General features: G+C 34.1%; 1 protein-coding gene across 1 annotated transcript in view; it reads right to left on the bottom strand.

The window, feature by feature from the left end:
• LOC134250966 (integrin alpha-4-like) overlaps nucleotides 1-13,521 on the bottom strand; it is a 38,631-nt gene extending 25,110 nt beyond the window's left edge. The window contains exon 1 of the mRNA XM_062733332.1: nucleotides 12,992-13,521. Within this exon, the coding sequence (XP_062589316.1) occupies nucleotides 12,992-13,200 (209 nt within the window). The 5' untranslated portion in view covers nucleotides 13,201-13,521. The remainder of the gene's footprint in view (nucleotides 1-12,991) is intronic.
• Between the last annotated feature and the right edge of the window lie 4,109 nt (nucleotides 13,522-17,630).

Consider the following 17,630-nt stretch of genomic DNA (forward strand, 5'->3'; position numbering starts at 1 on the left):
TTTTACATTTTTCGATGTAATGCTTTGATATTTAGAATATATAGACATATTATAAATGTAGATAAGATGACATTGTCAACATTCCATTTTGCGCGCACGTGCTTGCAAGAGCGCGCACGTGCAACACGTGAAATGACCAATATATTGGATATAGCCGTAACTTTTCTATTTTTTGATGAAATCTTTCGAAATTTATAATGTAAGGATATATTAGCAGCGTAGACAAGATGACATGGTCAAAATAGCAAGATCTCACGTGCATGCACGTCCGCTTTGCTCTGATTGGCTGAAACTAAAGTCTCTATATCTTTCTTGTTTTTCGACGAAATCCTATGAAATTTTGAACATAGCCATGCTTTAGGATATCCTACAACATGATATATAGCAATTATCATGAAAACACGTGCATGCACGTGTGCTGCAATCTGATTGGCTTAAACTTTAAATAGCTTTAACTTCCTTGGTTTTCAACCAAACAGGATGGAATTTGGAACATAGATAGATATAATGAACTTCTAAAAGAAGGTTTGGTCACTATGCACATGCATACACGTTCGTGTACGTGCGCTGTAATCTGATTGGCTGAAACTTTAAACAGCAATAACTCCCTTGGTTCTCAACCAAACGGGGTGGGATTTAGAACATGGATAGACGTAATGGACTTCTACAAGAAGGTATGGTCACCATGCTCATGTATGCACGTGCGTGCACGTGAAATGAGTAAAATCAAAAATACACTTGAATGAGCGTATTTTTTAATACTTTTGGATAAAATACTTTAATATTTAGTACATAAAAAATATATAGATTGTGTAGACAAGATGATATGGTCATTACGCACATGCATTCACATGCACACCCATGCAATGCTAAAATTTGAATGAACTTGGCGTTGTTAAAGTCTCAAATGCATAGATTTTGTCCTATTTAATGAAGCTTACAGGGAATATATGGCACCAAAAGGGAGTTGGGGAGCGTTTGGGGAACATCTGTAACGGTCCCCGTTACAATTAGCACTAGTTATTATGTTCCCCAAACGAAGTTGGGGAACATATTGTTTTTACTCTGTTTCTTATTATTATTATTATTATTTTTCTTCTTCTTCTTCTTCCTGGAACTTTTTTGTCCGGGAATGATCTTGTAAACTGTTCGTCCGATGTAGGTAAAACCTTTTTAGGGTAAGTAGACATGTTATGTAGATTTGCGGAATCAAGGTCATTTTGCGCGCACGTGCTTGCAAGAGCGTGCACGTGCAACACGTGAAATGACCAATATGATAGATATAGCCACAACTTTTCTTTTTTTATATGAAATGCTTTGAAACTCGTAATGTGAGGATGTATTAGTAGTATAGACATGACGACATGGTGAAAATAGCAAGATCTCACGCGCATGCACGTGCACTTCGCTCTGATTGGCTGCAACGAAAGTCTCAATATCTTTCTTGTTTTTTGACGAAATCCTTTGAAATTTTGAACATAGCCATGCATTAGGATATCCTACAACTTGAAATAAAGCAATTATCATGAAAACACGTGCATGCACGTGCGCTGCAATCTGATTGGCTGAAACTTTAAACAGCTATAACTCCCTTGGTTTTCAACCAAACAGGATGGGATTTGGAAATATAGATAGATATAATATACTTCTACAAGTAGGTATGGTCACCATGCACATGCATACACGTGCGTGTACATGTGCTGCAATCTGATTGGCTGAAACTTTAAACAGCTATAACTCCCATAGTTTTCACCCAAACGGGGTGGAATTTAGAACATAGATAGATGTAATGGACTTCTACAAGAAGGTATGGTCACCATGCTCATGTATGCACGTGCGTGCACGTGAAATGAGTAAAATCAAACATACACTTGAATGAGCGTATTTTTTACATAATTTTGGATTAAATACTTTAATATTCAGTGTATTAAAAATATAGATTGTGTAGACAAGATGATATGGTCATGACGCAAATGCATTCACATGTGCACGCGTGCAAAGCTAAAGTTTAAATGATTTTTGTACACTTCTTTGTAAATGTTGTTAAAATCTTAGATGCATAGAGTTTGTCTTATTTAATGAAGCTTACAGGGAATATGGCACCAAAAGGGAGTTGGGGAGCGTTTGGGGAACATCTGTAACGGTCCCCGTTACAATTAGCACTAGTTATTATTATTTTTCTTCTTGGGAAAATTTTGTCCGCGAATGATCTTGTAAAGTACACATCCGATTAAGGGGAAACCTTTTTAGGATAAATAGGCATGTTATGTAGATATGCGGAACGAAGGTCATTTTTTGCGCACGTGCTTGCAAGAGCGCGCACGTGCAACACGTGAAATGACCAATATACTGGAAATTGCCTAACTTTTACATTTTTTGATGTAATGCTTTGATATATAGAATATATAGACATATTATAAATGTAGATAAGATGACATTGTCAACATGCCATTTTGAGCGCACGTGCTTGCAAGAGCGCGCACGTGCAAAACGTGAAATGACCAATATAATGGATATAGCCGTAACTTTTCTATTTTTTGATGAAATCTTTTGAAATTGATAATGTAAGGATATATTAATAGCGTAGACAAGATGACATGGTCAAAAAAGCAAGACCTCACGGGCATGCACGTGCGCTTCGCTCTGATTGGCTGAAACTAAAGTCTCTATATCTTTCTTGTTTTTTGATGAAATCCTATGAAATTTTGAACATAGCCATGCATTAGGATACCCAACAACATGATATATAGCAATTATCATGAAAACACGTGCATGCACGTGTCCTGCAATCTGATTGGCTGAAACTTTAAATAGCTATAACTCCCTTGGTTTTCAACCAAACAGGATGGAATTTGGAACATAGATAGATATAATGAACTTCTACAAGACGGTATGGTCACCATGCACATGCATACACGTGCGTGTACGTGCGCTGTAATCTGATTGGCTGAAACTTTAAACAGCAATTTATCCCTTGATTTTCAACCAAACGGGGTGGGATTTAGAACATAGATAGATGTAAAGGACTTCTACAAGAAGATATGGTCACCATGCTCATGTATGCACATGCGAGCACATGAAATGAGATAAATCAAAAATACACTTGAATGAGCGTATTTTTTAATACTTTTGTATTAAATACTTTAATATTTAGTATATAAAAAATATATAGATTGTGAAGACAAGATGATATGGTCATTACGCACATGCATTCACATGCGCACGCATGCAATAAAATTTGCATGAACTTGGCGTTGTTAGTCTCAAATGCATAGATTTTGTCCTATTTAATAAAGCTTACCGGGAATATGGCACCAAGAGGTACCTGGGGAGCGTTTGGGGAACATCTGTAACGGTCCCCGTTACAATTAGCACTAGTTGTAAATACATTTGGATTTTTTGAATTATTATATAATTTGTTTATTTTATTTACCTAGTTATATTGTATATTAAATGATTTTTAAGATGGTAATGTAGCAAAACACTTATGTTTCTGTAGTATGACACGTTTCACAAACATAATTGCAACAAACATGATATATCCGATATCAAAACTCATAATATTGGAAGTTAAACTGTTGTGGATACGATTTCAAGAATGCTGTTAGAGAGAGTACCCTTTAGACCTCATGCTCACACCAAATTAAAGAATTCAAGTAAGGGTTTTTGAGACAAATCAAAAAAGAGAATGTTAGCAAAGTTGACAATCTAGACAGAAACATTTAATCTTTTGCTTATCGCTAGGAAGGAAGACCCACTCGTTGCTTTGCAACGAGCTTTGCTCTAGTTATTAAGGTCTTCCGACTTCCTTCGGAAGACCTTACTGTTTTTCTTATGTTTCCTATTATTATTATTTTTCCCTTTTCATAGTACACGAGATATCTCGGAAACTACTGAACCGATTTCAAAGATATTTTCAGGAATGATGCATTTTTGTAATATCTCCAGACCTTTTTTTCATTTTTCAAAAATTCACTTCCGGTCGCATTTTTTGTCAGATTTTCATTTTTAAAATCGTCATTTTGTCCACGCATGTTCTTGTAAACCACTCAAGACTGAATCACGAAATTTTCAGGGATGGTAAAACATCTCTTTAAAATATGTATTACGTCTTTTAATTTGGCATCCGTCACTTCCGGTTGAAACAGGAAGTGATGTTTAATTTCAAGATTTTTTGAAAAATTTAACCGTCTTGAATAAAGGCAAACAGAACTTATGTTTACATTCACAATCGTCAACAAAAAGCATCGATTGGAAGTACTTCCGGTTTATACCGGAAGTTGACGAAAAATTTTACTTTCTCTCTTGAATCAAAAGAAATAGAAAAAAATGGTTCAATTTGGGTTTCTTCTGGTCTTTCGGCTTTGATGTCAGCAGGAAATGAAGCCCGAATTGTCGAAAGTCGTCAAATAACGTCACTTCCGGTCAAACCGGAAGTAGTCAAAAAAAACATATTTTGGCCGTTTTTTACATGTTTTTGGATAACATATGTTACTGGAAGCAAAATACTTAATTTTCCATCCGTCGACGTCACTTCCGGTCAAACCAGAAGTAGCCAAAAAAAGTTTATTTTGAAGGTTTTGATGCAAAATTGAAATTATAAAGTCACTGGAGACTACTAAGCTCATTGCCTTCTTTTGTTGACGTTACTTCCAGCACTTCCGGTCAAAACCGGACGGAAGACCTACTCGTTGCTTTGCAACGAGCTTTGCTCTAGTTATTATTATTATTGTTTTTTTTCTTACCGATTTTGTGCACGCGAGTTCTCGAAAACGGCTCGCTCTATTTTCATGAAACTTTCACGACTGATAGAGCATGAAAAAAACTAGACAAATATTTTTTTGTTTTGATGACGTCACTTCCGGTTTTGAGATTTCCGCGTTTAAGTGATTTTCAGAGGGTCACTTTGTCCGGCAGTTTTCTGAAAAACCACTCAACACAGAAGCATGAAATTTTCAGTGATGCTAGAGCAACCTTTGGAGAAGTGAATTTCGTATATCAGAACCACCGGAAGTACGAAGTGCCGACGCTCGCTATGGACCGAAAATAGTCCTATCGAGAATTTCAAAATTTTTAACACCTTTTCTACGATAACTTTTTACCTAGAAATATTTTGTTAAAACATGTAGAACAAAAAAAGTATAGAATTCCAAGATCTTTCAAATGATACCTCGATAAAAGGGCTGGCCCCTTGAATCAGGGGCCAAGAGGGGCCGAAAGTTTTTCCTTTTTATCTCAAAAAGTATTTAGAATTTGTAATACGTCAAAGAAGCAAATTTGTTTAAAATGTCAAGCTTAATCTATTGGAGCCGTCAAAATACGTCCGGCGTCGTCACTTCCGGCCAAACCGGAAGTAGTCGGAAAACACGTTTTTTGCCGTTCTTGACAAGTTTTTGGGTTATATATGTCTCTGGGAGCATAAAAAGTAATTTTTACGTCCGTCGTCACCACTTCCGGTCACACCGGAAGTAGCAAAAAATGGCTTATTTTGAAGGTTTTGACGCAAAATTGAGATTTTAAAGTCACTGGAGACTTTTTAGCTCATTGCTTTCTTTTGTTCCGTCACTTCCGGCACTTCCGGTCAAAACCGGACGGAAGACCTACTCGTTGCTTTGCAACGAGCTTTGCTCTAGTTATTATTCTTTTTTTTCTTACCGATTTTGTGCAGACGATTTCTCGAGAATGCCTCGACAGTTTTTCATAAAACTTTCAGCAATGATAGGAAACTAATTGAACTTCATGCGTTTTTTTTATTTTGCCGTCGTCACTTCCGGTCGCGAGATATGGCCATTTTCCCGTTTTTAAAGTGTCATTTTGTCCGAGAGTGTTCTCGAAAACGGTTGGAGATTGGGTCCTGAAACTTTCAGGGATGATAGATCATGACTCCTAGATTTGAGAAGGATATATGGTTTTTGTTGCCGTTGCGTCCATCGTCCACCGGAAGTAGTTTAAAAATATGCAAAATTTTATTTTTTTCTCTTTTAGATGTTTCTTATGAAGGCAAATAGAGTGTCTCATGTAATATTATGTCCACCGGAAGTTATTTTTTCCAAACCGGAAGTAGTCCAAAAAATGAGCATTTTTCTTCGAAATTATCAGGGATGATTCCTTCACACTCAGAAAGGAGTTAAAGGTAATTTTAAGTATTTCCGGTCACACCGGAAGTGAATTATAAAGACCGGAAGTTGTTTGAAATTGATAGATTTCACTCTTAAATGTGTTCTCACGGATTTTGAATAATTGATCTGAACACTTTTTTTCATTTAAAGTTGTTTTATAACCTTATCAAAACTCCAACGGAAGACCTACTCGTTGCTGGCAACGAGATCTCATCTAGTTATGTTCCCCAAACGAAGTTGGGGAACATATTGTTTTTACTCTGTTTCTTATTATTATGTTCCCCAAACGGAGTTTGGGAACATATTGTTTTTACTCGGTTTCTTATTATTATGTTCCCCAAACGAAGTTGGGGAACATATTGTTTTTACTCTGTTTCTTATTATTATTATTATTATTTTTCTTCTTCCTGGGAAAATTTTGTCCACGAGTGATCTTGTAAACTACACATCCGACTTAGGTGAAACCTTTTTAGGGTTAGTAGGCATGTTATGTAGAGTTGCCAAGCAAAGGTCATTTTGCGCGCACGTGCTTGCAAGAGCGCGCACGTGCAATAGGTGAAATTACAAATATAATGGATATTGCCGTAACTTTTCTATTTTTTGATGAAATTTTTTGAAACTCATAATGTAAGGATACATTAGTAGTATAAACAAGATAGCATGGTCAAAATAGCAATTTCTTACGCGCATGCACGTGCGCTTCGCTCTGATTGGCTGAAACTAAAGTCTCAATAACTTTCTTGTTTCTTGTCATAATCCTTTGAAATTTTGAACATAGTCCTACATTATGAAGATCTACCGCATGATATATAACAATTTTCATGAAAGCATGCGCATGTGCACGTGCTGCAAGCTGATTGGCTGAAACTTTAAATGGCAATATCTCCTTTGTTTTTTGACGAAATTCTTTGAAATTTAAAATATAGTCATGCATTAGGATATCCTACAAAATGATATAGAAAAAAAAATCATGAAATCACGCGCATGCACGTGTGCTGCAATCTGATTGGCTGAAATTTTAAATGGCTATTTCTCCTTTGTTTTTTGACGAAATTCTTTGAAATTTAAAATATAGTCATGCATTAGGATAGCCTACAATATGGTTTAGAGAAAAAATTATGAAATCACGCGCATGCACGTGTGCTGCAATCTGATTGGCTGAAACTTGAAATGGCTTTAACTCCCTTGGTTTTCAACCAAACAGGATGGGATTTAGAACATAGATAGGTATAATGGCCTCCTACAAGAAGGTATGGTCATCATGCACGTGCACGCACGTGCATGCATTTGGAACGAGTGAACTTAAAAATATACTTAAATCAGTGATTTTTGATACTTTTGGACAATATGCCTTAATATTTAGTATATTTAAATATATAGAAAGTGTAGACAAGATGATATGATCATTAAGCACGTGCATTCACATGGGCACGCGTGCAATGTTTAAATTTGAATATAATTAATATCCTTCTTGGAAAACGTTGTTAAAGTCAATAATGCACAGATATTGTCTTATTTAATAAGGCTTACAGGGAATATGGCACCAAAAGGGAGTTGGGGAGCGTTTGGGGAACATCTGTAACGGTTCCCGTTACAATTAGCACTAGTTATTATTATTATTATTATTTTTCTTCTTCTTCTTCCTGGAACTTTTTTGTCCGGGAATGATCTTGTAAACTGTTCGTCCGATGTAGGTAAAACCTTTTTAGGGTTAGTAGACATGTTATGTAGATTTGCGGAATCAAGGTCATTTTGCGCGCACGTGCTTGCAAGAGCGTGCACGTGCAACACGTGAAATGACCAATATAATAGATATAGCCACAACTTTTCTTTTTTTATATGAAATGCTTTGAAACTCATAACGTGAGGATGTATTAGTAGTATAGACATGACGACATGGTGAAAATAGCAAGATCTCACGCGCATGCACGTGCACTTCGCTCTGATTGGCTGCAACGAAAGTCTCAATATCTTTCTTGTTTTTTGACGAAATCTTTTGAAATTTTGAAGATAGCCATGCATTAGGATATCCTACAACTTGAAATAAAGCAATTATCATGAAAACACGTGCATGCACGTGCGCTGCAATCTGATTGGCTGAAACTTTAAACAGCTATAACTCCCTTGGTTTTCAACCAAACAGGATGGGATTTGGAATATAGATAGATATAATATACTTCTACAAGTAGGTATGGTCACCATGCACATGCATACACGTGCGTGTACATGTGCTGCAATCTGATTGGCTGAAACTTTAAACAGCTATAATTTACTTAGTTTTCACCCAAACGGGGTGGAATTTAGAACATAGATAGATGTAATGGACTTCTACAAGTAGGTATGGTCACCATGCCCATGTATGCACGTGCGTGCACGTGAAATGAGTAAATTCAAACATACACTTGAATGAGCGTATTTTTAAAATAATTTTGGATTAAATACTTTAATATTCAGTGTATTAAAAATATAGATTGTGTAGACAACATGATTTGGTCATGACGCAAATGCATTCACATGTGCACGCGTGCAAAGCTAAAGTTTAAATGATTTTTGTACACTTCTTTGTAAATGTTGTTAAAATCTCAGATGCATAGAGTTTGTCTTATTTAATGAAGCTTACAGGGAATATGGCACCAAAAGGGAGTTGGGGAGCGTTTGGGGAACATCTGTAACGGTCCCCGTTACAATTAGCACTAGTTTTGATTTGTAACATACGGAAGCCCAATAGTGCAAACCAAAAATATATAAAGAAAAACGAAATTAATATATAAAGAGAAACGAAATTATTAAATAAAGAAAAACGAAATTAATATATAAAGAGAAACGAAATTATTAAATAAAGAAAAACGAAATTAATATATAAAGAGAAACTAAATTATTAAATAAAGAAAAACGAAATTAATATATAAAGAGAAACGAAATTATAAATAAAGAAAAACGAAATTAATATAAAGAAAAACGAAATTAATATATAAAGAGAAACGAAATTATTAAATAAAGAAAAACGAAATTGATATATAAAGAAAAACAAAATTATTGAATAAAGAAAAACGAAATTATTAAAAAAAGAAAAACGGAATTATAAAAAAAAGAAAAAAAGAAATTATTTAATAAAAAGGAGAGTGAGGGAGAAAGAGAAAATATCAACTTAAACAAATACTTCAATCTAATGTTTGGAGTAAATTGTCAATAATTGTTTAACGGTATACTTAATTTGTTGATGTATGGCATTATGCATAGAGGATCAAGAGGGTGACTGTTTCTGCTTGATTAAAATTAATGACATCCAATTCAAAGAGCGCTTGAATCGCTGAAAGGTCAAGACCTTGCGTATCGTATTACTGGATTCCCATGAACTTAACCTAGCGTCCGATCTGTGTACCCATAAATCTTAGATTGTTGAAACTATAAAAAGAAAAATGATTTGATTACTTTGTGGGATTTGTTATGTACAAGAGTGTGCATTGTTTGTTTATAAATATCACCGACTTATAAATATACGAATTGCGAGTTTGTCAATTCAAATATATGAGAACAAGAATTATAGTACCACTGACTTGTAAATAGTACAGACTGAGGGTTGGACATTTATAATATGTGAGAACAAGTACTAGTAGCCAGTACATCACGTCTAATTATGCGTTGATAAGATCAAGGAATCAACTGATTTGCTTTATTTCTAATTTAGTAAGCAATTATTAAAATCTACTTCTTGTAACCACTTTGACTCGTTTTACTTTTTGCACCTGTTCTCTTTAAACAATTTTTTAATATGTCAAACAAACCCAAGTCCGATCGATAACGTATTATTTTACACCTTTTTTTTAAATGAATGTATTGTGCGATAGTTGAATAATAGATAAGGGAATTTCCTGAATGTTAAAAATTCAACAATACGAGTTGTAAACAACTGAATCTTAACGTTCATGTTTTCTTAAATAGTTGTGCAATTAGATATCAAAGGTTAAATTCGTCCAATCCATGTATTGCAATGGATACGTTTTCAATTAAGGAAAAGGTGAATATAAAGGCAAACATCATACTTGTTTATTGTCGAAACAAAATCAGGCCTATCAGACGCGGTGCACTAATGATTTATGGGTTCAGACCCTTACCGTGCACCTCTATAAATTCCGTATTTTTGTTTCAGTTTTTCTACTTTTAATAATTTCGTTTCTCTTTATATATTAATTTCGTTTCTCTTTATTTAATAATTTCGTTTCTCTATATATATTAATTTCGTTTCTCTTTATTTAATAATTTCGTTTCTCTATATATATTAATTTCGTTTCTCTTTATTTAATAATTTCGTTTCTCTTTATATATTAATTTCGTTTTTCTTAATTTAATAATTTCGTTTCTCTTTATATATTAATTTCGTTTTTCTTTATTTAATAATTTCGTTTCTCTTTATATATTAATTTCGTTTTTCTTTATTTAATAATTTCGTTTCTCTTTATATATTAATTTCGTTTTTCTTTATTTAATAATTTCGTTTCTCTTTATATATTAATTTCGTTTTTCTTTATATATTTTTGGTTTGCACTATTGGGCTTCCGTAGTAACAGTCTAAATTCTTCAATATCAAGAAATTGTAGATTTTCTATCATGCTGAATTTTTTTTTATAATGTACAGGACCAATGAGTAAATTCTGGGGAAGAGGGCGGGGGTGGTGTGTCAGTTTTAACGTTTGTTCACCACAAAATCTGGGAATGATTTTTGGTACATGAGGAGGGCTTGGTTGGAACCCTAGCACATCCCCTAGAGCAAAAAAAAAAATTCTGGACTCAATGATTCATTTACAAAATGAGAAAAATGCACTCCACAGAACGACAAGTGATGCTAATGAATTATATTTTACTAGAAAGTAACGAATTATTAAGCTGGGCATAATCTGATTCGAGAACTTATTTAAAATATGCAAGACGCATGAATACAATGAAATTAAGCCCTTCCCGCTCCACGTCCTATCTTTTTATCACTGTGTTTCGTAATGAATTGAATTACTGAAAAAAAAGTTTAGAGGACAAATCTTTCATTATAGAACGCTTTCCTCTTTTTTTTTTAATCCAGTTAACACAAAGACATACAGGAATTCGTAGCGAAACACGCGTACATAAACCCCAGGAGGTAAATCAAGAACTCTCAATATATATGTGCACTGAAACCATTTATAACACTATCGTGTACACATATCGACCGAGACCGGATGAGTAAAACGGAAAAATGATATTACGATAAATCTGAGCTCTGTTTTGACATGTTTACTTTGGTGCTTTATTTCCATCGCGACTTTTCTTGATTTACATGTTATATAAACATTGGGGCGACCGAAGTGGATTAAGGTCAATCTTAGCTTCTATATGCATAAAACACAAGTTACATGTAATATGCTTCGATATCGTTGGGGTTTTTTGGTTTGTTTGTTTTGCTTTTTGTTTTTGTTAAATTATATATTCAATAAATATTTTTAAAATTAGAAAGGAAAGAGATTTTATTCTATTTTACATAGCAGAACATAAAAACTTCCCTGGTCTGATAAGAGGGGTCAGGGACGTAAATAAATTATAAAACAGTACAGTGTATACTAACTGATTCATAAGTCTTTGCATTTTTATTTTAAAAAAATCTAACGTCAGGTTCTGAAAAAAATACTCTAATTCGTATAACGTGTATATTATCTATTAAAAGAGTCAAGGTTATTAATACTGGGTAATCTATTTTTATACAAATGGAAAAAAATTACGACTGTAAAAACCAGTAAGAAAAACCGCCCGAGGATCGACCTTAATTTGAAAACTTCTGCAGCCTCCCCCCCCCCTTTCGGAAATTAATACGGCTGAGATCTAGACGTAGATTATAATTTTGAGAAGTCATTGTCAAGGAGAAATCATACATTTGCATGCTAGATATATATATATATATATACACGTGTATATCACAAACCCTCTCATGCGTCATATAGGGGGCACTTAATGTTGTAAGGGGGATCTTTCGTTATTAGGATGAACTGCACTTCGAACAGACTGAACCCGATTCGTTAGGGCGAGAAGCGCGTGAACTAATTATTAAATAGTGGCCAATTCAGTATCGACACTTCAGATTACCGTATATTGCCGATCCTTATCCTCTTCATGTTATTAAAAATATAACCCGTTAAAATACAGCCAACAGATGGATTTTAATCCGATACTATAATGTTTAGCGTCTTGTATAACATTACGGTTTTCAGCATGATAAACTGATTCAGGGCATTTTGATATCTACAGAATAAACGCTGCTTTGTCTGTGTTTATTGATCTTAGCTGGCTGATCGGGTCATAAAAAGCATTAGATATATAGGGGCAATATTATAGCTGACTCACTCTGAGAGAGAGAGAGAGAGAGACAGAGAGAGAGAGAGAGAGAACTTGGTCAATGGCTTGATATGACCAGTCATGAATCACAAATATTAGATCCACACAGAGAGAAACTGAGAGAGAGAATTTCACCAACAGCTGAATGACTCAGATTGTAATAGAAGAGAGAGGGAGAGAACTTGGTCACTTGGTCATCGGCTTGATATGTCAAATCATACTGATGTTAGATCCACAGCAAGGGAGAGAGAGAGAGAAAGAAAGAAAGAGAGACTTCGAGACATACATACAGAGAGAGAGAGATTTGACCATTAGTTCAGTGACTCAGATTGTAATAGGAGAGGAAGATATCTTGGTCATCAACTTGGTATGACCAACCATGAATCACTGATATGAGATCCATGGAGAAAGAGAGTAGAGAGAGATTTGGTCACAAGTTTCATTACAGAATTATGATCATTACAAAATTAAATACTTTTAAGCTTTTTTTAATGCTCACTAAATTAAATACCCACCATTTTCCATCAGTATTATTTAATAATTCCACGGCAGCACCGAAATTTGTCCCGACATTGCCCTGATAGACAAGGGGTCGCGTAACATCAATGTTAAAACTCCAACACGATTGAGTTAAAACAGCGATCAACATCCATATCACATTTCCCACACTGCGAGTCTTCAACACAAACAATGAATCAAGTCTAAAATTGATCCAGTAACCCATTTTGGATAATGAAATCAGAAAAAATATAATCACTCCATAATGTAAAGCATCATTAACTCCTATACTCCTATATCACGATGCCGTGGTAATTATATAAAATGAGGAAGTTTGGGCGCGACACAAGTGAAAACATTTATGCACATGAAACGTTTCTGTAAAATTGGGGCGTATGAATAAAACGCTCTATCAAAACTAGTAGTGAATACTGATTACAAACCGCCACCGCTCTGCAGGCATCGGCTTAATATTGATGACTGGAACATTTCAAGAGGCGGATTTTGTGCTTTGTCAATTTTCAAGTGGCGTCAATCTTCTCTTATAAGCCCCCAATGAAAATAGAATGTTCAATTTGCCAATTATAGACACGGATATACAAATTGAGAGACAATATTTTTTTTTCTTCCTTTATTGATTTGATGAGAAAGAATTCACATTTGGTACAATAGACAAGATTCAATTTGCAAGATTGAATTAATGGAGCTGATATTGCAAACAGTTCTTTCAAATATTGATTTATGGTACTAATTTTTCCATTATATTATGAATAAAATCATGCTAAACGATCCGTATAATGTTTTCAACTCTTTCTTATAATATACTTGTACATTTAACATCATAGAGTTTTCGCAACTTTAACCTGAAATAAAAAATAATAGAAATTGAAAATAACTACTAGTCTTATTCAATGGATTTATTGACAATATTCATGTATACACATTTTGTCTTTTTCGAAAAGTTAATAAAATACAAAAACAAAAAACGAATGAATATTCGTGCATAGATTAATTCCCCAAGTTTAAAAATTTTATATCTTTCAGTTTGGAGGTTTTTTCATCCTTGCATGTGACTGACTCAACTAATGCAGATATATTTCATATGAAGGAAAAGGAGGAAGGAATTGAATATATCGTCGATTGCGTCTTGAAGCAATGGAAATATACTCGGAAATAAAAGTGACAGGTGATATCTTCCCTTCCCACTAAAAAATGTCATATCATCCATCCTTGTTGCATGTTATGTAAACACAATAGACTTCAACGTAAACTTTTGAAATAGGAAAATAATCAAAATTTTTAGAAAGAAAATCCATTTTTTAGCATCAGAATTAAATTAACGGGCTTGAGAACAAGGAATAAAACACTTATTTAATGAACATGTATTAATCGTACCATCAAAGATAATGTTAGCTATGTTACGTTTAACGTCTACCTGCAGCTAGCATACAGATACCATAATAAGACTCTTTCTTCCAAATTTTTATATGCCCCCCGGATCGAAAAATCCCGGGGGTATATAGTTTTTTGTCTTGTCTGTCTGTTTGTCTGACTGTCTGTTGTCAACTTTAAACCTAGCTCATAACGGGTGTTACCATTGGGGGCAAAGTGTTTTACAAACACATCTTGTTATATATAATGAATTTAACGACCATAAAGTTTGCAAAATGCTAATTTCAAATAAGGTTTCTGAAATATCGCTTCAAGCGGCATGCGCACAGTGATAGGGAGATGAAGAAGTAGTTAAGGATTTCGTTCAATATGTTCAATGCCTAGGCACTAGGTTTGTTTGTTAATACTACTAAATAGTTGGAAGCAGCAGTTCAAAAATATCTTGAGGAAAACATGGTGTATAATAAAACTCACAGCATATATACCTGATCGTACTTTTGATTAATTAAGACGTTCATGCTTACAGATGCTCTGCTCCCTATTTGTATTAATTAATTCTTTTTTTTTTTTTTTAAATTAGATTCATAAAATTTCGGTTCGGTTTCTCGAGCCATATTCCATTATGTTTCCTAAAGTAAATAAGGAAAGCAATACATGTACATGAAATTTAAATTTGACATTCCTACAAAAAAGCTATGTTTAGGTTAAATATATTCCTTATATATCTAAGGTTTCAAAATCGACTAGAAGGCCTTTTTAATTAAGGGATATCTGTCTTACTTTTCGATTTTATGATGTGATCAATCGATTGGCTTGCGTGATAATTTGCATTAACGCCGAAGGCGTTTATGCATAAAATTATCACGCAATCCAATCGAATGATCATCGTCATGAAATCGAATAATCTGACAGTTATTCCTTATATTTACATGATATTGATTCCGCCAATCCATGTGCTACAAGCCCGCTTCTTGTCACTAATTGTCCCGCCCAGTACGTGATCTTTTTTTCAACCGCGCCTATCGATGAACCTGTACATTGATGGAGAAATAAAGTATCCTAACTATTTGTAATATATCTGTAACAAAGACATTGGAAATGTAAATAATCTAAATTTAACGGAATATACCAGTCTGTCTAACTGATGAATACTTCAGGCTGACTGTGGATGGTTACTCCTTCTAGGCACCTGATCCTACTGTTGAATTTCCGAAGGTCCGTGTTTTACACTCTTTCTGATAAATATATTATCATTTTCTTTTTGTTTGTTTGTTTGTTTTTTGAATTGTTGTCAATGATCACTGTATTCTTTTTTTCAGCACTTTCTTCATATAAAGCATAAATACCAAATAGTACAATGTATTTTGTATTAACAATTTTAACATTAAAAAATATCTATAATATGGCATTCAATTAACATTCAATTAGTATTTATAAGTATAAAATGCATATGCTACGTGTACTTTAATCTAAGATGAATAACTCGACTTGATGTAAAAAAAAAATCCCCATGGTTGAGCATTCATGTAGCTGTTGAGTTGCCGCTCTTGGACGTATCTTCACTTGATTTTTTGGATGTATATACACTGTACATGTAAAAAAAAACAAGAGGCCCATGGGCCACATCGCTCACCTGAGCATTGTGGCTGGGAAAAAGTAGAAATTGGTTTATTATTGAATAGTTTACAGCTCAACGCACTTTTTAAGCTCACATGGTTTTTCGCACAAATTAAGGTCACATTGTTGTAATAAAAATTACCATTTTTCGAACTGCAGTACAATGACATAACCCTAGTCTACGTTATATTACAAATATAATGTCCAAGCATAGATGTCTTTTGAAATTATTACCTTAAGTTTCCAAAATGGATGTTTCTAAAGGAAATTTATATATAAATGGTACGATGTTTCGACTATACGATTCTACCTTAGACTCTTGACAGTTATATAAAACGAACTTTCTTTGATACCATGTAGATGAAATATTTTTATTTTCTCTTACAGGTGAGAAGTTTTTAAAATTCTTTGTTCATTTACCATACTCCTCTTGGTTTGTCGAAATGTAGCGCCGAAAAAGGATAACATTGCAAAAGGAAACCACGCTAAAGGGTAGGATAATGAAGCATTGTTTATTTTTTAATAGTAAATTCCTTCTATGAAAAGGGAAAAAACCTCTGTACTTACGGTTTGAATGGTTATAATTTTGCAGTGGATGAATTTCTTATGAGTCCAGAGTTTAGAACGTTAACTTGACTCTGAAAATCCCATCTTATTAACTTACAAAGCAGTCAAAGAGATGAAAAATACTTTTATCACCCCGAGCTAAAGAGTCAAAATGTACAGAAAATACTACTTACAGTACTGTGTCCATGTCTACGTTTCTGAAAAGAGCTATTGCTTTCAAAAGGACGGAAAAAAAAGACAGTTGCAATTGGCAAGGACCACAAAAATTCAAATGAGAGTAGTTGATATTTTTTCAGCCATAAAATATAAAAGTTCTACCAGTTGATATGTGTGAATTATTTTTTAGTAGATGAAATACCCCCGGTAAAACTCAAATAATGTAAACAAATACTTTTAAAAATGTATTTTGATGCCTCGATACACAATATTACATCATAACAATGTGACCTTAATTTGTGCGAAAAACCACGTGAGCTTAAAAAGTGTGTTGAGCTGTATATCCAAAAGTAGTCCCATGACCAATCATGGCTTTGCTATTCTTGATAAGATGATTTTTAAAGAATTTTCCTATATATGTCTATGTAAAACTTTGACTGGCCATTGTGGCCCCGCCCTACCCCCATGGGTCATGATTCGAACAAACTTGAATCTATACTACCTGAGGATGCTTCCATATAAATATGATCAATTATGGCTTTGTTCTTCTTGAGAAGAAGATTTTTAAAGAATTTTCCTATATATTTCTATGTAAAACTTTGGTTGGCCATTTTGGCCCCACCCTTCCCTCCGGGGGTCATGATATGAACAAACTTGAATCTACACTACCTGAGGATGCTTCCATATAAATATGAATAAGTATGGATTTATTATTCTTGAGAAGAAGATTTTTAAAGAATTTTCCTATATATTTCTATGTAAAACTTTGGTTGGCCATTTTGGCCCCACCCTACCCCGGGGGTCATGATATGAACAAACTTGAATCTACACTACCTGAGGATGCTTCCATATAAATATGAATAAGTATGGATTTATTATTCTTGAGAAGAAGATTTTTAAAGAATTTTCCTATATATTTCTATG

This window comes from Saccostrea cucullata, unplaced genomic scaffold, assembly GCF_032062105.1.
Source record: "Saccostrea cucullata isolate Sc308-1 unplaced genomic scaffold, CSIRO_AGI_Scuc_v1 ctg391, whole genome shotgun sequence".
NCBI classification, from domain to species: Eukaryota; Metazoa; Mollusca; class Bivalvia; order Ostreida; family Ostreidae; genus Saccostrea; species Saccostrea cuccullata.